This window comes from Tympanuchus pallidicinctus, unplaced genomic scaffold, assembly GCF_026119805.1.
Source record: "Tympanuchus pallidicinctus isolate F22 unplaced genomic scaffold, pur_lepc_1.0 scaffold4, whole genome shotgun sequence".
In the NCBI taxonomy this organism is placed as follows: Eukaryota; Metazoa; Chordata; class Aves; order Galliformes; family Phasianidae; genus Tympanuchus; species Tympanuchus pallidicinctus.
In genome coordinates this window covers 912,820-935,390 of record NW_026294758.1, presented here as the reverse complement: position 1 = coordinate 935,390, position 22,571 = coordinate 912,820, and the positions used below count along the sequence as shown (strand labels likewise).

Genomic DNA, 22,571 nt, shown 5'->3' with positions numbered 1-22,571 from the left:
TACCACAGTAGAAGTCAAGCTAAAACCAGTAAGAAAAAAAAAACCAATATCCTTTGAAATTAGAAGCCAGAATGGGCTTGGAACCATTGCTGAATACTTTTATGCAGTAAGCACTGCTATGAAAATGTCAGAGTATCACACTCACATTTTGCCATCCAAGAATCCTTGCACTCAGGACTTTGTGCAAGACTTGAAAGAAATTAATAAAATCATAGTGGAGATTCATACAGTGGTACGAAACCCCGTATACCTTCGTTGTCAGCAATACTTGAAGAGGGCGAGTGCTTTATAAAAGACGCCTTCTTTTGCATTCCTTTGGATGGAGGAAGTCAGAAGGTGGTCACTCACATGGCTGAGTTCTGCCCCCCAGAGGGAAGTGCAGCCATGCTGGGCCGTGTTCTTTGGTAACTTACTTGCCAAAAACCTGGGAGACTGGCAAAGTCAGAATCCTTTCATCACTCTCATGACGTGCTAAGGACATCCTACTTGGCAAAACCTGAACAAGTGGCAAGCGCAGATTTACTGAATTTGTTGGGACCAGCTGGGTACTAGCATCTCAGGAAAAAGAAAAAAAAAAAAAAGCCACAAGCAGTACAAAGCACTGTATTTTGGCAGGATTTGACATGTGTCAAAGAGAATTAGGAGAAGAAAGGAAACAAGCTATTTGCTGAGCAGCTTCTCGCCTGTCTAAGCAAAGCCACAAATGTTTGCAGGGATGGCTGGACGGCGCAGAGCTGGGCACCAAATTGCAGCCTGCTTGCCATGCTGTTAGATGCTGCCGTCAAGGGGCCTGGGAGAACATTGGGGTGGACACCAGAACGTCGGAAAGGATTTGATTCCATTAAAAGTGAATTAATGAGAGCTGCTCTGAGCATGCCGGGTAACTCTACAAAATGGGGCTGAAGCAAAAGCACTGCTGCTCTGAAACCAGAAATACGGCTCTAACTGGAGCCTCAGAGCTATCCGTAGGTAAAAGGGTAAATGTCCCCAGATTTTGAACATGCCGTTCAAAGTGCTCCACACACGGAGCTACGGAAAGGACATGGGCCACTTAGACGGGGGACAGAAGTTCTCAAGCTGTTGTAAACTGTTTCGGAGCCAAAGAGGGGCTGCGCTTCCGAGTAGCGAAGCCCACCGTACTGGTAAGAGAGAACAAACCGAAGCGAAGCCTCGAGCCCATCCGCGCCGAGCGCCCCGCCTCCGCCACAGCCCCAAGATGGCCGCCCCGCCCCGCCCGCCGCGTGCCGCCCACCCCGTCCACCGCGGCTGGACGGGAGGAGCGCCGCGCATGCGCGTCGTGCACAGTTTGCGCCTCGTCCCGGCGGAGGTGCAGGAAAGCGCGGAGCCCGGCGGAGGTGAAAAACCGACGGAGCCCCGCGGGGCTCCGGCCCTCCCGGGCTGGACGGAGAGGCCGCGCCCGGCAGCGGGGAGCTCAGCGGCGAAAACAGTTCTGCGAGTAGCTACGGGTGCGTGCCTTCGGGTAACGTTCGGCCCCGGTGCGTCGGTTGTGGGTGGGCGCGGCGCTTCCCCGTGCGCCGTTGGAAGTTTGTGCGGTGGCCGGGAGCTCCGCGGCTGCTCCTCGCCGTGCGTGCGCTGCTGTCTGCGGTTCGGCTCCGCTGTGTGACCGCAGCCTGCACACGTCCTGCCCCCGCGCCGCTCCTTGTTGGACTTTCCTCTCTTTGAGTCAGCCCTCCGTGCCGAGTCTCTGGGCGTTCTTCCTTCTCACCTTTGCCCGAGGTGTAACTTTTCCTTTGGTGCGGTGGGTTCGGCGCAAGAAGGAAGGCTCCCCGGAGGTGGAATGGGGATTGTTTAAATGAATCGGAATCGTTTAGAATTGTTTGAATTGTAAAGCAGGAGCCCCCCGTGCTGCGGCTGCCTCCGGGAGGCGTGCTGCAGTCCTCCCAGGCTGCGCGTGGCCGTGCCCTGGACCGTCGGGAGGGCTCCGTGTCCCTGATGTGTGTGACTGCAGCCCGGGGCTAGGGGAGATCTGCCTTTCGAGCCGAAACCGACCAGCTGGAACTTCTCTGTCCCTTTCTGCTGGCCTATTGTTTGTGTACGATACGTTTAGCTTCACTGGGTAAGCGTTTGTGCCTTTTTAAGTACACGAACGCGCAGTGCCGTGTGCCTGTGTGGGCGTACGGGTGTGTAAATACAAGCACATGTGAGCAGTGGCCAGCTGAGGTCAGTAAGATACTGGATGTGCATTAAGTAAAGAGGCTCAAGGAGCCAAGGAAGTGTCAGGCTCTGTGCTCCTCCTTACTGAGCAGCTGGGCTGGGCCATCACCTGCTTGGGGTGTACCAAGGCAGGCTGCTGTTAGTGCATCTGTGCAGACTGGAAAATGCTGAAGATTGACATTCCGTTTCGGCTTGGTGCGGTGCCCAGGGTGATTTCTCCCCCAAAAAAGGAGAACGGGCCTCCCCCAAAATGCATCTTCACTATTCTGGCATAGGATAGAATCAAAATTCCCAACGTTGGAATAGATCCAATATCATTCAGTCCAATCATCTGCTTACCACCAATATTTTCCCACTAAACCATGTTCCTTAGTACTGTCTCTGTTCACTGACCGCTTCCAGGGACGTTGACTCCCCACCTCTCTGTGCAGCCTGTTTCAGTGCCTTACCACTCCTTCTGAGGTGATATTTTTCCTCATATCCAGCCTGAACCTCCCCTGATCCAATTTGAGGCCACCACCTATTGCTAGTTCCACGGGAGAAGAGGCCAACCCCCCCACCTCACCACAGCCTCCTTTCAGGCAGTTGTAGGGACATAAGGTCTCCCTTGAGCCTCCTCTTCTCCAGACTGAACAATCCCAGTTCTCTCAACCTGTCCCTATGGGACTTGTGCCCTGTCCTCTCACCAGCTTCATTGCCCTTCTCTGTACACAGTCCAGGGCCTCTGTCTTTCTTGTAGTGAGAGCCTAAATTGCTTCCCTACATGCAGTACTGTCCGTAAGGAATGGAATGGGGTTTGATTTGCTAGGTTGCTTTCTCTTGGATACAGTTTTGTGAAGCAGCTGAGGAACTTGTTGCCTGGAGCAAGGGAGGTGAAGTTAGTTCTCCTCTTCACTGTCCATGCACACCAAATTTGAAGCATGTGTGCTACCCTCAGGTTTGTACCTAGCATCTTTCTTCCTCTGTGCTGCTGGGCTGGGTGGGTGAGCAGCAGTGCCTGGGACTTGTGACAGCAAGCCTTGGTGTGGCAGGACACCTGGCCTTGGTGCAGCTGCCATGTTATGGGAGGTAGCTGCCATTTTGCTCAGTTTGGCCATGCTGCACTGTGACCACCATGGTGCTCGTACAGCCCTGAGGTCCAGACTGGACCCCAGAGCTGTTAAATCCTTGTTCATACAGTGGGGAGGCAGAGTAACAAAAGCTGCTGGTGTTAGTCTGTGAATGTAAAATTGCTTTTTTTCTTTTGTGGTATAGGCCTTACAGGTGAAGATGCAGGAGCCTGACCTGGTTGCGAAAGCACTGCGATCTGTTCTTCATTCCAGTAAACATGGCATACCCCTGTCAGAGCTTCAGGGTGAATACAGATCATTAACTGGTGAATGGATTCCCTTCAGACACCTAGGGCATGCCACACTGGAAGCCTATGTGGCAAGCATCCCTGGAGTGGTCAGGATCGAGAGAAATAAAACAGGAGAGGTAAGAATCTGTGATAATCAAGCAAATTGTAGCAGGCTGGAAATGGCTTTCATGCTTGTAAAGTGTGGAAGTTCATAATTGTGCCCTTGTGCTTGTCATGGGTTAGTTGAGAAAAGTACTGCAATGTGTGTGGTGCACTAATGCTATCAGAGGTGGTAGCTGTGACACAGAGCAGATGTCTCTGACTTTCCCGTTCTTGTTTGCAGCTCAGAAAGTAGTGTTTACAAAACATGGAGGATTATGGAGATTTCCCCCTTACAGAGGAGTTCTGACTGGAAAGGCACTTTGACAGGAGAGCTGTGATTCTCATCTCAAACTTTCTTCCTTTGGGGCTATATTAGTGGATTGTCCTGAGACCTCACAGAACGTTAAGTCTTGTGCGTGTGTCTTGAATGTATTTTCAGGCTGGGATTCTGAAGCCTTCTTGTTTTCTACAGCAAAACTCTTGTAGGTCTGTTGTGTACAAACCTGACATCAGTTTCTGAAGGCTTAGCACTCTTTGTTGTTGCAGTGCCAAGGTGAGGTGATGCACCTCAGCTTAGTAAGTTTACAGGGGAACAGGCACTCAGTGCAGATGTCATGGTTCCAATGGTCATTGTTTTTTGTTGTGGAGGAGGTGGATCCCAGCTCAGCAGAAGAGTTCAGTGTAATGGAAGAGTTTTTCCCTTATTCCTTGGCCTTGCTCCTATAGCCTGTGTCTCCTGTTGGTTTGCTGGCTTGGAAGCAGATTGCTGAAACCACGGATCTTACATGGCAACTTGGGGCTCCTGGAGGCAAATCTGCTGGTTTGCTCCTCTCCCCAGGTAAACACAGATGTTTGGCAGAAACTGTGGCTGTCATACCAGATCTGAAGAGGTGGTGATTATGGTCTTCCTGACTTACCTGGGTTGAGGTAACGTCCAGGAGCTCAGAAGTAGGTCTTGATGGTTATATGTGAAGTGTGGTGAGAAGTGTCGTGGAATTCTTTCAATTTTGTGCTGATTCCTGGAAATGTGGCTTTTTTTCTTTTTTTTTTTTTTTTTAAGCAGAGGGTTCCTTTGCTGCCTTTTTTCAACTGTCAGAGTTCACCCTTTTACAGCAGGTAATTAAGAGTGAGGTTCTCTTTTGCTTGCTCCAAGGCTGTACTGACTACAGCTGCATCAGTAAACATGAATTCATGTGCCTCTGGGATTGTGATGTTGCAACTTAAAGCTTCCCTGTGGTGGCTTCGGCAGATAGCCATCTGTTTCTAACTTGGGCCTTGCAAGGTATAATCTGTGATCCTCCCTTTCCCTTGCTTATCCTCTAATGCAGTGTGTGCTGAAAGCACACTTTGAGTAGTGCTGGAGTAGTGCTGGAGGCATACACTTCCCTGAAGCAACTGTAAGGAAAGATTGAAATGTAGCTATAGGAGGTAGAAGGAGGGAGAGCTACTAAACAGGGCTGGAGGTAGTTCAGCATAGGAATCACTTTCCTTTTGTTCATGCTGTCTATGCTTTGCATGACTGAAGCAGCTAAAGGGAAGCAAAGATCTGGGACAGAGGAGACTCATGAAGACAGAGCTCATGTTGTTGTTGTGTGACCCTCTTGTGACAGCTGTCCAGAATGTGACCTGGGAAGACACTGAGCAGCAGGTGATGTGTGCAGGTGTGCCCTACCTGATTTTGAGCATTTCTTACAAAGAGTGAGTGGAGGCAGAAGTAGATGCATTCTTTGCCCTCAGATCATGCTGAGTACATTGTATGCCTTTTAAAATCAGGAATGGCAGGGAGAGGATGAGGACAACCAGCAGTCACAATGAGAGAATGAAGGATGAGGCTGCAAGAGAAGGGTGAGGTGACTCAAATGGTAGGCACGCTAATCTGTGGATCAGGGCTGAACGTGTTCATTGTGAGTAAATCCACGTGAAGAAGAAAATTCGTGCTATACAGAACTTGAGACAAGAGCTCTTGTACCTTCTTTCAGAAATAAGCACAGCTGAGCACCTTTCTTAAGGGCCTGTGCACTCCTGCAGACAGGGTGAGGTACAATGTGAGTTCTGTGCACAATAGCAAGCCTCTGATCTCATTGGGTCCCAGAGACCTGCTGTGGTGGCTTATGCAACTGGCTGCTGCCATGGGTGGGCACAGGCTGTTAGGAAGGACAGGCTGGGATGGAATAAAGGACAGCTAGCATAAGCCTCTCTTGTTTGAAAGCAATGGAGGTGAACAGAGCTTGCTGTAGGACAGATGATGAGCTAGCAAGACCTTCTTTGTTGGGAGCTGTGCACAGACCGATGTATGGGTTCTGTTTTAGACTCAGAGATCGGGAAGATGTAGTAGATGAAGCAGATGATGCCTTCCTCAGACATCTGCAAGACATCTGCCACATTGTAGGCACTGATTCTCACGGAGGACTAGAACTACTGGGTAAGAACACCTTCCTCAAACAAACGTTGAGCTTGTGAGGGGAAATGCTCAGCTGGACCCGATCCTTACAAGCAAGGATGAAGTGCTTAGGGATGTAAAGCCTGTGGACAGCCTTGCCTACAGTGACCACGGGATGGTGGTATTCAGGATTGTGAAAGGAGGGGAATGAGGTAAAAGGCAGCATCGTGATGAAGAGCCTGAAAAGAGCAGAATTTTCTGGAAGAGTCCCATAGGATACAATACTGTAGAGAAGAGCATTTCAGGAGAAGCAGCTCATTTTCATGTACCACCTCCTCTGCCTTAAGAGTATTCCATTACATTAGGGAGGAAAAATAAGCAAAGGTTGTAGGAGACTCACGTGAATGAACAAGCTGTTGCTCACTAAACTTAAAAAGGAAGTATACATGAGGTATACAGGGAGAAGTGAATGTCCAAGCATGTGGGCATGGGGATAGGCAAGACTGCATTTCTTAATGACTACTTCAACAATGTAAAAGCCAAGGAAGAATACCATCACTTCCAAACAGCTCCCACAGCACTGCCACGTCAGACAGCATCCCTCTGAAGGAAGACTGAAATAGCTGGTCCAGGTGACATGAGAAAGCAGAGGAACGGCACGAAAATGAGAAGAAAGCTGAAGCAACTGGAGCACTAGAGCACTTGGCTGTGCTGCGTGTCACGGCAGCCTTACGAAGGCCCTGCCCAGAGCACGGGGCGCAGGCTGCCAGCAGATGCCTCTGAAGGGGTGAAGCATTAAGGGGTGCAGACTGATCTTCCCACAAAGCTGAGGTAGGACCTGCTCTGCCAAAGTCCACCACAGGACCAAATTTTTGTCTTATTTCAGCGAGTCTTTTGGAAGCAGCAGTAAAGCGTGGTCAAGTTGTAAGAGAACAGGCAGCTCCTGAGCAGCTCGGAAGGCGAGCGAGCCTGAGAGTTCACAGCAGAGCTGGTGACAGAAGTCCCTCTGTGTGCAGCAGCGTGACAGAGCCGACCTCGTAATGGAGCTGCGCTGCGGGCACCAGAAGGCCGTACAGCTGGTCGGAGCTGATGGCTTGCAGATCTGAAGCGCTCCGAGGCTGGACACAAAGCCACGCGGCTGGTTCGTCGTGCAGCCTGCTAATGCGCGCTGTGATGGAGCTGTACTGACGTGGAGTGCAGCTTCATCTTTCACTTTCAGCTTCGGATGTTTCATGGTACTGAAAACCTCATGTTCTGAATTAGTACTGGCTTGCAGGTGTGAAGAGCTACACTGTTGAACTGTGTTTAATGGTGAAAAAGGAGAGCTGGAGGAGCAAGTTAAACAAAATATCAACAGATCATTGCTAGTTGGTGGCTGGAAGAAGCAAGCAAGAATCTCAGGCAGAAATCCACTGGTGTGTTTCTCTGCTGCAGTGAGGGCCTCTTAGTAAAGACTGCAGCAAATAAAATGCGTGAGTGAACTGGAAGGTCTGGATCTTAATTCTGATGCTAACAGAATCTAAGAGTCAGGAACAGAGCTGTGTGAGCTGGAAGGAGTACAGAGATGCTGTCCATGCAGGGGTGTGGTTAGAAAAGCTGCAGCCCATGTTGGGTTGAATCTGGTGAGGGACAAGAGGAAATGTTTCTACTGGTGTGTCAGGAAAATGATGACGAGAGAAAATTTGAGCCTGCAGAGGATTTGGAATTGGCACCTAATCTTAATGGACATGAAAGAGACCTTCTCTGCCTTGTTATTCACTGGTAAGACTGGCCATCAGCCACCCCAAGGCTCCTGAGATTGACAAGGTCTGTAGCAAGGAAGCCTTAGTCTCAGCAAGGAGGAACTAGGTTAAGGAACACCTTAACAGACTGGCCATGCACTTGTTTGTGGGCCCAATGCAGTGCACTGCTACGTGCTGAGAGCTGGCTGTTGTTGCAAAGCCATTCTGGATTCCTCACTTCTCAACTGCACCTTATTTGTGTTACTGCTTTTTGGCAGTAGGTACATTTGTGAGCAACTGTTATCAAGGATGAAGTACAGGAGGAGGAATTTTTATGACAAAGATCTTAGAGGATCTTTGAGGATCTTAAAGACCTCACTGAGAATTGCAGCCACTGCTACCAAGTCAGCCTGACACATTAGTGTCACAAAAACAAGCTCAAGTATCCCACTAGTTCTGGTTTTTATTGCTCTTTCTTGATTGTTTTAATAAAAATATTGAAGTGTTGTTACTTATACACATGAACAACATAATATATTGTGAGAGATGCTCCAAAAGTAATGCCTGCTGTTTTGTTATATCTGACCACAGTGTCAGAGGCAAGTGTTGATGGGACAGCAATAGAGGTTGAACTTTCCTCTCAGCATTCCATTCCATGTTGCTGTGCAGCAGATGGCAGCAGAGGGGCAGTCTGGCTAAATGGTGTCTGGGATGGCAGAGCATATGGAGCAAAGGTGTGTCACTGAACTCCTCCATGCAGAAAAAATGGCACCCACTGACATTCATCTCAGCTTGCTGGATGTTTATGGACACCAAACAATGGATGTCAGCACAGAGAGGAGGTGCATTTTAGCAGTGGTGACGTTGGGTCACCTCCACTGGTGCAGATTTTTACAAGTACAGCATGGAAACTCTTGTTCATTGTTGGCAGAAATGCATAGGTGATGGTGTTGCTTATGTTGAAAAAGTGTTTTGTAGCTGAGATTTTGCTCTCTCAAACAGTGTTACTGTGCTCTTTGTGGGGGTTGTAGTTTTTATAAAAATAAATAGGAAGCATTACTTTTGGAGCAATCTTTGTGCATGCAGCCCAAGACAATTCCTGTTCGCTCAGGGCAGCCAGGCAAGCCAAAAGATTGGAAGCTCATGGGGTAAGCTAATCCTGGAAACTTCTTCCAGGCAGGTGACAGACAAGGAAGTGGTGGGAGTCACTATAGATCTAAGAAAGAAAATCTTATCTGGATAACCTCGTAGCCTTCCATAATGAGATAAGTTGAGTGAATAAAGGGAGAGTAGGGGATGTTGCCTTTCTCTGTTTTAATAAGGCTTTTGATATTGCCTTCCGTAGTAGATGCACAAAACTCAAAGTGGGGGCAGTTCAGCAGTGATGTGCCCTGTGGGATGATAGTGTGGCAGAGCTGTTTAGTGCAAATGACCGACGTGATGGGGTAGAGCCCACCTTTAGGAAGTCTGCAAATGGCTGGAGAGACTGATGACTGTTTGCAGAGCAGGTGGCTGTGTTCCCCTCCAGATGGACCTCAGCTAGCTGGATAAATGACATGACAGAAGCCTTGTGATGTGACAAGCGCTGCAAGCAGGGCAAGTGTTATGCACCATTAGAGTCTTGTGGGTGACCAGCCAGGAGGCAGCTAATCAGATAAGATCCACATTCAGCAGCGTGCTGTTTCAGCCAGGAGTTTGATGTGCTGGGTTGCATTAGGAAGTCTGTTGTCAGCTGGTTAATGGAGGTCTGTTCCTCTGTACTCAACCCAGGTGAGACCACGTACAGAATGCTGTGTCTACTGAATGACAGAGATGTGGACATTCCACATCAGATTTGATGAGTAGACTTGAAGGTGGTAAAGGGACTGTGTTGGCAAGACTAAGATAGCTGGGTTTGTTTGCTCTGGAGAAGAGAAAGCATGGGAGAGTCCAATCCATGTGTATTAATAGCTGTTCTGGGGAGAGTGGAAAAATATTTGAGCCCATCTGTGTCTCCAGTACTCGGTGGTATTCAGTGAACAGGCAAGAGGTGCAAAGTGAATTACAGATGATTTAACTTGAACATAAGAAATGTCTTTTTTTTTTTTTTTTTTTTTTTCTTTTTTCTTTTCTTTTTTGCCATAATGGTGGTCAAACCTTGGAACAAGTTATCCGGAGCGGTTGAAAAGTCTCCATCCTTGGAGATATCCCACTCTCAACCAGACAGTCTCCTGGGCAAGTAGGTTAATGCCATTCTGAGTAGGGATAGTGAATGAGGTAGTCTATAGAGATCTCTACCAACTTCAGCCTCACTGTGCTTCCTTGCATTTCATCATTGCATGGTTAGGCTGTGTATTGAGATGCTGCCAGGCCAAGCTCTGACACCCTTGGTGTGTTTCTTGTATGGATGATGACTGCACAACAGTTGTGCAGTGTGACTTCTAAGCAGCAGGCTATCTGGGAATCTAGTAGGACGACAGCACTGTGTGAGAGGGTCCCTTTTCCAGCCTTTCACCATGCTTTTTTTGGATTGCTCCAAACTTGGCACCCTCAGAGTGTTGGAAGAATACTCCTTCATCTGCTTTACTTTATTTTTGGCACTTGGATGACTCCAAAGTTTGGGCTGGCGTTTTGTCCGTGAGGCCAAGCTCATGTGAGATGTATGCCTTGGGGGCTTGCTGAAGCACTGTCTGTTTGCCTTTAAAGGACTGCTGCTGTCTGCGTTATGAAGATGGATCAAGGAGAGGCCAAGGCAAGAGGTCATAGTGGAGGCAAAGAATATAGTCTATATGCTTGCTCAAGGCCAAGCCACACTGTTGAGTGCCAAGACAGTGCTTGCGGGGAATCTGTGCCAGTGGGATGGCTGTGCTATTCCTGGGTCAGGCAGGAAAAGGGCAGCCTAGCAGTGTGGGGCCACTGTAGTGCCTGAGCACGTGTGGGCAGGAGTTAATGAGGAGTAAGAGCAAGTGGGAAGGCTCTGGCCAAGGAGAAGAGGCAGAACTTGGGGTGAAGAGAGGCTGAGGGGCTGGAAGTCCCTTGAGTGGTGGTTTGCAGGGCTGGGCTGCCTGTCTGTTTGCTCTGGGTATTGAGTGGCTGCTGGAAGCTCCTGCAAAGTCAGTGTGTGCTGCCTGGAAGGTGTGAGGAGATCCTTGGGAAGTGCAGGGTGATGTTGTAAAGTGGGATCTTGGACTTGTAGAATGCAAGAGAGAAGCTGGGCTACTGCCAGGTGGGTTCCAAGCTAAAGCAAAAGGGCATGAAGAGCCTTGGGTGGTTTTGGCTATTTGCTCTACAGTTTTCTGAAGTGCATTATGGAAGGAGATCTTCAAAGGCCTTCGTCTGTTTCTGAAACTTCTATTGAATTGCTTGCTGGCCTCTGTGAGCTGTTGATTACAGAAAGTGGAAATTGCTGTCAGTCTTTTTATGATTGTGGGTGGACTTGGACCTCAGTGACTGTTTCTACTCCTGTCCCTTTCCTGCCCCAAACAGGTGACTTGCCATGCTGTTGCTTGCCCTGAGACCATGCAAATTGCTCAACTTGTAGCCCGACAGAGCAGTTTGAAGAAGAAAACAGGAAAGCAGGTGAACTGCCGGATGAGGCTGAAGAATACATCTCCAGTCACACCAATAGGTAAGCCTCAGGCAGCTGCGAAAGACCTGCTTTTACTGAAGACTCATGCATATTTAAAAGCAAAAGTCCTTGCCTTAAGTTTTCCCGCTGAAGGCAGTGAGATGTGTGTTTTCTGGAAGGTTCCAAGTAATGGGATGTGATGCTGGCAACAGGGTATCAGTGCTTGCAAGCCACTGTCTGTTAGAGAGGCTTTCTTTAGCACACTCTTGAAACAAAAATGCTCTGGAAAGACACTTGCCTTTGTTTCCAGTTGGCTGTGCTTTTGTGGGAGAAATGTTGAAGATATGTGTGAGTAGAGTGGTGGTGAGCCTGCTTGATTGTAAGGGGTAAGCTAGCCCTTGGTGGGGTGGCAGAGGTGAGGGTGAGGAGCAGCCCGGGCAGCATCAGCTGCAAATGTCTCTGCAGTTCCTGCTGCAGGTGCCCTGGTACCCCCAAAGCAGCTGCTGCACAGGTTTGCCTGGTGATGAGCTGAAGAAATCCAGCTCCAGTGTTCAGCTTTGGACAGCTGACCCAAAGTTGGTGAGTTCAGGAACTCTGGTTCTGCTTGCCCTGCGGTGCAACCTGTTTGTATGCCTTAGCTGTTGCCTGTAAGGAGAGCTTGCGTGAGGCAGAGGAGAGCATTACTGATGGCCACGTCTGGAAACTCTTTAGGAAAGCCGGAAGGAACTTTGCGGCAGCCCAGGTCACTGAGCACACTGGAAGAAGGCAGCAAGAAGCCCACCCCTCGTGTGCCAAGAGGCAGAGGTACACTATGCATCACAACAAATCCTACCGTGGAGAGTGCCTGGTCTGCCCCAGCTGCAGCCACTGGGAGTGGGTTGCCCAGAGAGATCCCCATGCAAAGACATGTCACACTTGTCAACAGGTCAGTGCATGCAGTGGGAGATGTGGGGAAGCGAGATGGTGCTTGGATGCTTTTTTGTCCAAGGATTTTCTGGGCTGTGGGAATATGGGAATCAGAGAGGGTTTGTGTGCAGGGGATGCTGATGCTGAGTGCTGATGATTGTTTCTCTGCCCTCTGCCTACCTCAGCCCTTGCAGCGTTAGCATTTCTGTGCTTTTTGTGGTGCACACGAAGCCAGCAGCTGCCCGGATGTGTTGGGCCAAGCTGGGATGAGACTGGAGGTGCCGTTTTGCTGGGTTAGCATTCTGCTGCTTTTCAGCCCTTGTGTTTGAGCATCTCTAATCCAGGCGGCTTATGGAGCTGCTGGGCCATCATTTCTCTTTGCGGGGTGTTTACCTCTGCCCCGGGCTGTCAGCTGACAGTGCAGGGTGAGTGTGTGTTGCCATTCACAGTGGCTCTGCTCAGCCTCAGCCACACTGCTGCAATGCCATGTGGGGCACGGGGCTGTCAGCATCAGCTAAGCACTGGCCAAGTGCAGCTGCGATGGACCGCTTGAACGCTCAAGGCTATGAGTAGTGTAGCACAGAGCAGTGCCCTCATACCCTCCTTGTTCCCTGGGAGGGGGATGCAGGCCTGTTGCTGTGGGGCAAATGTATGTGACAGCACCCCACCTCTCCTCAGAGCAGTTCTGTAGTGATTTTTGTGACCAGGGCTTCAGGCGTTTGCTGCTGCTTGGTCGTGGGTGAAAGGGAACTGACTGTTTTTTTCTCCTTCCTACTCTATCATGTGGGAGAGATGCTAAGGGTAGCTGTGATTCTGGCAGGTTGCTTCCTGCTACCCTCCCAGGCCACCTTGCAAGTGCTGTGGTGGGGTATATATAACAGCAGTCACTTATCAATCTAAGTCCACGCCACTGGGCTGCTGTGGACCTGCAAGTCCACAGAATGAGCAGGACTTCGCTTGTAAATCATACTGTAGGAGACACTGAAGTTGGAAAACAGTGGCACAAATGAAAGCAGATGGAGGTACTTGGTGTCCCCCTTGCCTCAATCAGCAGTCAGTGTTTGCTGGTGGCTGCCAACCAGCCCCACTCCTGGGATTGGTCTTTGGCCCTTGGACAGTGCGGAGTAGGACGGCGTGGGCCTTATCAAGGTAAGGGGCTTAGGCATGGAAAAGCATGCATTCCCTCCTCTCTGAAGAAATGTGCCTCTGAAGAAGCCTGCCTTTCAACTATGCATGGGTGCTTGGCAGGGCAGCATGTCTAATCACATGTTTGTATTGGGCTGCTGTCTTCTCTTACTGGTAGCATGGCTGGGAGGCCTCTTGCTGGGAGTACTTTTCAACAACTAGAGTGCATGAGGTCTTGCAAACGGTTGAGTTTTCTGTATCTGCATGCTGGAAAGTAGCATGTTGGCCTTGTGACTGTCTAGCTCTGTGCCAGGCAGGCTTGGTTCTGGACTGTCCTGCATTTCTTTGCACAGAGAACTGAATCCTTAGCTGCAGTGCCCGATAGTTATCCCTGCGCTCGGGTCATCCGTGTCACCTGAAGTGTAGCAGTGATGTGATACTAGGACTGGAACACAACTGATTTCTGTTGCGAGGCAGCAGTCTCACTTACCCAAAGTCTCTGTTGCTTGTGTGACTAGGTCATGGGACTGTTTTCTCAGGCACCTGTCCAGTTTGGAGTTGTCATTGCTGGTGAATAAATGTGTGGAGAGGTGGTTGAAGGAGGGAGGGATCCTGGCTTTCTTTTGGACCAGGCACAGACACCTTGGAAGGAGACACTGCTGCTGGTCTGTGTGAGGGTGTGGGCTGTGGCACACAAGAGGATGTCCCCTATTTTTTTGTTCTTATGTTGCAGACAAAATTGAAGACACTCTTCAATTGAGGGCACTCTTCAGATAAGAAGAGTTATGTATGACTGTCTGTCTGGGTTTTATGTGGGTGATCTCTACTTTAGTATTTTTAAGTCTTATCCCACTTTTCTTTCACAAATGTGCTCTTCTTTGAGCTGGTGGTCTGTCCTCTTCTGCTATGGAAAATGCTGCACTTGACAGTGGCTATCCTGACTACGAATACTGTAGGACTTGACCCTGAACAGAAGTGTTATTTTTGGTTAAAGTGACATCCTTTATATCGTGGAGGAGCAGGTTTGTTATTTCGTGAGGACAGAAAGAAAGTGAAAGGTACCAGATTTAGTTAGATCTTGAAGAGGCAGTATTGATAGTGTGTTGGTGGTTCGGCTAGATGATCCCAGTGGTCTTTTCCAACCTGAGTGATTATATGATTAGAAAGGTGTGAATGTGAGAGACCTTCTGCTTTGTGATTGTGCTGAGTAAAGTTCAGCTTGAAGACACGCGAGATCACCTAAGAATTCCATGCTAGCACTGGCATCATCTTGCTGTTGTTGCTAACTTCAGCATAGTACTTGATACCTGTACTGTCTTCAAAGATCCCGGATGGAGCTCAGAATCCTGTGATGTTTCTGTGGCTGTTGATTTCCTCCGGAGTGGACTCTACAGGTGGCTGTTGTCCTCATGTGCCCTCTGGAAAGGGGCCACCTGCAGAGCCTGCTTAGTGCATGTACAGCGGATGCTCTTGCCTGAAGCTTCCTGGGATTTGGAGCAATTTGCCATGCTTCTGTGGAGAGCTGTTTTAATGCATCTTCTGCTACGATTGCTCCACTGCAGTTCTTCCTTGCATAAATGCCTTTGGAAGGTGCTTGGTTTTGGTCTTTGAACTCTTTTTCTGAAGCTCTTGCACCTTTTTGCTTGCAACATAAGTGACACAGTACATGCTGTTGTGGTCTCTCTGGTGTCAGGGCTTTGAGGAGACATGGCAGTCAAGAAGTTGGACATGTTCATATTCACCAGCAAGACTGAGACACTGGCCAAAAGAAGGACCAAGTCGTGAGGCTGAATATATCAACATTATGACTGAGCTTAATCTGTGCTATTGGGCCTATGTGATCTGTTTTTGTGAATGTCTTCCTACTGAGTGTTTTGTTTCTCTCAGTGATCATGATAGTTAAGTCATACTAGAAACCATCCGTCGATTTGCCTTGCTGTTGCTAGACAAGGTGTCTTCCTTGTCAGGACAACAGGAGTTTGCTCTTACGTAGAGAATCAGTTAGAAGTTTGTGGAATACATACTATTTCATTTGTATGATTCATAAGCAAGTAGAGTGCTCTTGAGAGCCAGGACAGTAATTTAAAGGAATTTTCTTTTCAATTTTAGATCTGAGAAGAGACCAACTGTCTCACCATGGTTTCAGAAGGAGCTGCACGTTCACCTGTCCAGAAGGTCTTCTGTTGATTCAAATGGTGAGTTTCCCCATTAAGAGATGTTTTCTTGTTCACATTGCTGGCATTAGAATGGGTGTATTCCTAAGGAAAGCCTGTCTTGTTACTTGTTTTGAATGAAGATAGATTTGAGTAAAGTACCAAGTTCCATGAGTAAACCTCTCACTTTGATTTCATGGTGCTGGGAAAATAGGTGTCCTTATTTGTCTGCCTTCTTGTTTCTGGGGAAGATCACTGTGTAGTAAATGTCAAAGCCAGTCACATAGGAGTGCCAGGGTATGGATGTAATAGTGGAGGGTGAAATCCTGGCTTTTGGGAGTGAACAGCCACATGAAGCACATTACCCTAGCTGTTCAGAACAGCTTCTGCCTGCCTGAATCCCAGCATTTGTGTTGTTGATCTGCTTATCAAATGATAATTGCTTTCTTTGAGACTCACCAGGTTGATTTGTGAAGCTACAGGTCTAGTAGCAAGTGCCTTCCTCCCCAAGAGAAGAGGTGCAGGGAATGAGGGAGCAAGAAAGCTGGTAATGCGAGCCTCCAGCTGGACGTAATGACTTCCCTTCTCCAATAGATGGTGCACGAAGCCACACAAAGTAGCTGGACATTCACAGACTCTCAGAATTGTAAGGGATGGAAGGGATGTCCAGCGATCATCAGGAGTGTGTGGATTCAGACTTTTACTTGGGATGTATCTTAGAATGAAAAGTGAATCTTTGGTCTATTTTGTATATCTCTTTGTTTGGATGAATGTACTTAGGTGTTTTGTTTTATCTTTGCCTGTGTACTTGAGGAAAAAAAAACTGTGTCTGTCTTGGGAGATAGCCTCGTTGTTGCTGAGGGGCTGCACTATTGCCAGAGATTTTGCATCCCCTTTCAGAATCCTTTCTGAGAGAAGGTTCATTACCTGCCTATGGAAAGAACTGCAAGAATTGAAAATTTTATTTCAACTGTGTCTGATTGTGTGAGGCTTTCACGTGTCCTTCCAATGGAAAGTGACTTGAAGCAGTTGTACAAGAGAGTAGTGTGCCAGAATTGGAGTTACACTGGCAATTCCCATGACTAATTTTTAAGTAGGCAGGTTAAAATCTGTCTCTACTGAGAAGACTGTTTATTTGAAGGCTCTATTTTTGTTTAACAGATAACGTGAGTACATCTGGTGTGGAGACACATACCGTTGCCTCTGGCCGCTCTGTTCCTAACGTCAGTGAAATTCAAAACCGCATTAAGGAGATTTTGAGCAAGTACAGAAATGGTGTTTGGATGTCGAAGATAGCACAGATTTATGAGGAAACATACAGGGAAGAGCTTGGTACAACAGTGCTCCATCAGCTTGAGCACTGGCCTCATGTGTGCACTGTAAGTACTGAATATCTTTTTTTTTTTTTTTTTGAAGGATGCCCACACCCTTCAGATTTGAGTGCTCATTTGCCAAGTGTTATTTTTAATACGTAGCAGTTAAAAAAAAAATCAATGTCTTAGAAACAACACTTAAAAAAAAAAAAAATCACTATGGGGCACTGGTATCAGGCTGAGCCCCCACTTACAGGTTGTCTCACCACAAGTTAAGATTCTTCAGTCACTGTGCTTTTGTCTTTTCCTCTGCACGGATGGTTCCCTTTAAGGTAGAATGCTACTTTGCATCAAGGCTTTCTTTCTTGAAAAGCTTTACTTTAACATGTCAGTCCTATCAGTAAATGCTTCCTACTTCAACATCAAACCAAGACACGGGGAGGATATTAATGAGAATCTTGTCTGCTTGAGGTGACTTTTCATTCTATACTGCAAAGTATTTTATATGAAATGCAAAGTAAGGGTTCTACTGATCCTGAATACTTGCTTTTCAGGAGTAACAGTATTTGCATGCTATTAGGGCATTCTAATATGCACAAAATTTGTCACGTCTTATTACAGACATCAGTAACTTATTGTAAACAGCAGTGGTTTGTTTTGATGGTTGATAACACTTCCTGTGTTACCTGTAGAGCAGACTGCTGTGAGTTGCTTAATTCATGCAGCAAATTTTAATCTTATCAAGATAACATTCCAGACAGAACGTTACTGTTTGCCTGGGATCTTCTCTTTTTTGTATGCTTTCCATTTGCTTGTTATCTGCTGAGTTTATCTCTTCTTTTTTTTTTTCTAGCAAACAGATACATTCGTTTTAATGTAAGTAAGCAGTCATTAAGTCTGTGAAAATGCTCTCATATAGCATGCTCAGTCCAACAGAAGTCTTAACTATGAACTCGCCTTGGCACAGTCTTATTGTAGGAGACAATAAGTTAATGAACCTGTGGAGTCTGCCTCAGTTGACTTATGTAAAAAGTATACCTGTGGCCTTGGCACGGGGAAGATTGAATTAGGGACTTAATAGAAGGCTACTGCAAATCTCTTCAAGCAGTGTTAATTGCAGGTTCAAACAAGCCCTCTGCGTAGAGCAGCTCTGAAAGGACACAGAATGGTGTTGTTAAAGAAGATGCCATTACTAATTTCTCAATTACTTCTGCCTCTTGATACTTTACATTGCGAGCTTCTGCCTGCTTCGGAACAGGAAAATCCCTGGTGTATCTCTCTGCACCCTGTTAAAGAGACAGCACACATACTCTTATTGAATGTATACTGATCAGTAGTAGCTTAGTTACAAACCATGAAGCAATGAACTCTGTAGTATGGTTTCAGTGTCACCAAACTGAAGATTTGAGGTTTCTGCCCTGGACAGTGTCATTTCTCAGTAATTCACATCTCTAAATTTTTCTCTATGACAAAGTAATTTCATTTTGTTTTTCCTTTCAGAGAAACAGTCATTTCTGTCTCTAGGTTTCAGTCAGGAACAGTGGAAGAACTTTGCATGAAATGAGCTGAAGTCTCTAGAAATCACTGTACATTAGAGGCTTTTTAATAGCCTTGCTTTCAGTGTTCTCCTTTCAGTCAGGGGGACCAACAGCAGAAGATTAGATTGTTTGTGTTCTCCATTGGCATTTTACTTACCCTCTTTAGGTCAGTTTACTCGAGCATCTTGCTTGCAGTATCACAGTTTGCACTACTAAACTGAAAAGTGCAAAGTTTTTGTTTACTGTCTATCACTTACAGATAATAGCCAAGCTTTAGTGAGCAGTTAGGCTGGGGCAAAGCATCCTCAAGCAGTTTTTGCTGATCAGGCAGACCTCCATCAGGAAGAGAAAGGTCTGTTTCAATAGTTCTGTTAGTAGGATCTTCAGTTTTGCTGAACTGTCTGCTCCCCTGAGTGCAAAACCTTATCTCTGGTGCTGGTCAGGTTCCAAAGGCTGACTTGTTAGAGATGCATGAGGAAAAATGGACTCGTGGGGTTTTGTTTGTTTTGAAGCAGTTTTCATTACAAGTTGTTTATCATTGCAAACAGGAAGTAGAATTGTAGAATGATCTGGGTTGGAAGGGACCTTTAAGATCACCTAGTTCCAACGCCTCTGCTATAGGCAGGGGCACCTCCCACAAGACCAAGTTGCTCACAGCTCCATCCAGCCTGGCTTTGAACATCTCCAGTGTGGGGATATATGCGTCTTCTCTGGGCAACCTGTTCCAGTGTCTCACCACTCTCGCAGTAAAGAATTTCTTCCTAGTGTTGAGACTGAACTGACCCTCTTCCAGCTTGAATCAATTTCTCCTTGTCCCGTCACTACCTGCCCTTATTAAAAGTTCCTCCCCAGCTTTCCTCTGCAGGTACTGGAAGGTCCCTTCTCTTCTCCAGGCTGAAGAAGCCCAGTTCTCTCAGCCTGTCCCTGTAAGGGAGATGCTCCAGTCCTCTGATCATCTTTGTGGTCCTTCTCTGGACCTGCTCCAACAGCTCCATGTCCTTCTCTTGTGTTGGGGACCCCAGAACTGGACACCTCCAGATGGGACGTCACAAGAACAAAGTAGAAGGGCAGAATCACCTTTGTGGACTGCTGGTTGCATCTCTCTTTTTGCAACTCAAGGTATGGTTGGCCTTCTGGGCAGCAAGTGCACCTTTCTGGCTCATGTTGAATCTCTCATCAATTGACACCCCAAATCCTTATCAGGGCTGCTTTCAAGCCATTCTCTGCCCACCCTGTATCTGTGCTTGAGATTGCCTTGACCCAGATGCAGGACCTTGCTCTTGTGCTTGTTGAACTGCACGAGGATGGCATGGGTCCACCTCTCAAGTCTGTCCAGGTCTCTCTGGATGGCATCCCTTCCCTCCAGCATGTCACTGCATCACTCAGCTTGGCATTGTCTAAACGTGCTGAAGGTGCGTTTGATCCCACTGTTCGTGTTGCCTACAGAGATGTTAAATAGCATCTGTCCCAGCACTGATTCCTGGCAAAAGCTACTCATCACCAGTCTCCCCTTGGGCATTGAGCCATTGATTGCAACTCTCTGCGTGCAGCTGTCCAGCCAATTCCTTACCTAGCAAGTGGTCCATCCATCAAATCCATTTTTCTCCAATTTGGTGACCAGCATGTCACGTGGGACAGTGTCACATGCTTTGCACAAGTCCTGGTAGATGACGTTGGTTGCTCTTCCTTTATCCACTGATGCTGTGACTCCATTGGTAGATGGCATATGTTCCCAGGGAGGATACTTCATTGGTTTTTTTGCCTTTTTTTTTTTTCTTGTAACTATTCTTACTCCTTCAGCACTTTGAAGAAGTTGTGACAGTTCACAGAAAGCAAAACTGAAGACTCAGGAAGATGACAGGATCAGCTGGTAAACAGTCCCACAAACCAGAATAGAACTGCTTTTTTTTCCGAAATCTGTTTCTGGTCAGCATCCTCCCTCTTTGTTAACCTGATCCCACTGCATCTGGCAGACGAGTTTTTTCGATACAGTTCAGAATGAATTGTGTCACATCAGAGAAGATGAGTATTGCCATAGTAGCCAGTTGTACTCTTTGAGCAACTTTGCTTGTGTAAGGTTTTCAGTCTTGAAGTGTTCTTCACAGCACAGTTCAGTTGTGATGCAAAAATCATTCTACACAGAGTGATGGACTTGAGTTAGTAAAAAAAAAAAAAATCATGTCTGATTACTTACATGTTTAATACATGTGTACACACATGACATAGTGTATGCTTAAGAACTGGAAAGTGCTTTGCAGATGAAGGGGACAGATCTATTGGTAATGGCTGGTAATGTGTGTGTATGTCTGAAAGCTGGCACAGTTCACACTGGCCCTGCAAACTGTCTCCTGAAGATGTGTTCTCACATCATGATAGCTAACTTTCTCTTGCTCTGCTTATTGAAGAAATCTGCTCTGGGTGACCCGTAGTTGAGCAGGGGCTGGACTAGGAGACATCCAGATGTCCCAGCCTCAGCTATTCTGGAACTGTGATGAGTTATTTTATCTAAACGCTGTGATGGTTCTGATCAGTATATTTTAGAGCAGTCTTTGAAAACCTGTTACAGCAAGGATAACAGAACCAGATTTTCCTGTTTGTCACAAAATTGTTTTTTAACTGGCCTCTGCTGTGCGTTTCATTTCCCTGTCTTGCGGAAAAATAACAGAATATGGCTGTATGTGCCAGCTGTGAGTGGAGTCTTCAAAAAAAAATAGTCACTGAAAGACTCATTTCAAGTTGTGTTCTCCATTTCCTTGGTGGAAAGTGTCTTCATGCTCTAGGGAGGCTGCTAGTGTGCCTGGTCTTTCATCCTCAGTGTGCACAGTAAGTAAAATGCAAGTCATTCTGATTCTTTTGATGTGTGTGTATACATGTAGTGGTTTAGCTGCACACTTTACAAAGCCTTTGTCCTAGCAACACACAAGTTTTTCTTCATCTCTCTGTATGTGTATATGAGAAAGAACAGGCTTCATTTTTCTTCTCTGTTCTACTTGTTTTACTCAGTTGCAGTGTCAGTATTTCATTTGGGGGCTTTCAAATTTTGTTACATTATTTCAGACTCCAGATTTTCCTTTTTGGGAGCTCCCTTGGGCCTAGTACAAACACATTCTTCTTTGCTGCATGATTCAAACTTTTGCTCTTGGTAATGTTCTGGCATCTGCTGATGGTCTCTTGTAATCACTCTAATTGAGAAGCAGCAGCAAGCACAGTGTGCTTGCTAAGCAGGCCTGCTAGCCATATGGGAGGGACCTTATAGGTGTGTCTATAGACTCTTCTGGATATAACATTGAGATATTGGTCGTAAAGTGGCTGATTGGAATTTGCTCTCGGTAACCTTTTTGCTTGTTATTATGGATGCCAAGCACTGCAGCAGCTTGTAGTTATGAGTGGAGGAATCTGTTGCTTCTTGAATATCATCTTCTGTGCAAGAAATCACTGACTAATGCTGTCCACTTAAACTAAATTGCACTGAATTAAAGTGAAACATCTTATTGAAATAGGGACGTTTTCCTGCCTATAAATATTGTCTCAGTCAGCATCTGTGCTGCCTTCTAAACCGGGAACCTCAGAGCTATTGTTGGAGTTAAGAGGCTTAAAGGTCTCTAGGGATCTTCTCTTTTTGGTCTGCTGCCAGTCTTTAGCCTGTAAGGTTTAATAGTCCGTCAGGTATCATTCTGCCTCTGTGGAACACCAGCTAAGCAGAGCTAGCCAGGAGACACAGTGCGTAAAGGTAGTTTTGTGCTTCCAATTTCATTCGGGATGATCTGCAGCACGTTGCAGCACATCTCTTGTGTACAGACTGTTGTTTTGGTGTGCAGAGGCTGCAGGCAGGGCTGCCCTCTATAAGCAGAGCCCAGCACTTTCCTGTGTCAGGGCTGAGCAGCTCCAGAAGGGACCCGCTGCTGCCAGAGCTGGGCGGTGAGAAGTGCTGGCTGCGCTCTGGATGAGGAAAAGGGAAACTGCTGTGCAGTGGCAGCTGGGGGAGGGGGTGACCATGCTGGAGTGGTGCTTGGGGAGCTGCAGCCTCTGGGAAGCCTAATGTGGGATCAGCTGGGGAAGGATGGCATCCGTGTGGAGCAGGGACAGCGCGTGACCATGGAGGAGCAGGAGAGACAAAGCACTGTGGGCTAAGTCTCCCTGTGCTGAGTCTTTTTTTTTCCACAATGGCGATGGGTGAGAAGTCTCCCTATGCTTATCTTTACTCTTGATCCCTTTTCTGTCATGTTCTCTCCCACTTTCCCTTTGAAGAAGAAGAGTGAGAATGGTGTAGAG

General features: G+C 47.1%; 1 protein-coding gene across 2 annotated transcripts in view; it reads left to right on the top strand.

Moving 5' to 3' along the window:
* The first annotated feature begins 1,293 nt into the window (after positions 1–1,293).
* Positions 1,294–22,571, top strand: part of TDRD7 (tudor domain containing 7) — a 38,114-nt gene continuing 16,836 nt past the window's right edge. Inside the window, exons 1-6 of one of the 2 annotated variants that reach the window (XM_052701431.1) lie at positions 1,294–1,466; positions 3,430–3,651; positions 11,183–11,324; positions 11,976–12,189; positions 15,405–15,490; positions 16,610–16,827. In XM_052701431.1, coding sequence (XP_052557391.1) covers positions 3,445–3,651; positions 11,183–11,324; positions 11,976–12,189; positions 15,405–15,490; positions 16,610–16,827 — 867 coding nt within the window. In that variant the 5' untranslated portion in view covers positions 1,294–1,466; positions 3,430–3,444. Of the gene's footprint in view, positions 1,467–3,429; positions 3,652–11,182; positions 11,325–11,975; positions 12,190–12,220; positions 13,320–15,404; positions 15,491–16,609; positions 16,828–22,571 lie in introns of those variants that run through there. The other variant, XM_052701433.1, reaches the window with a different exon arrangement.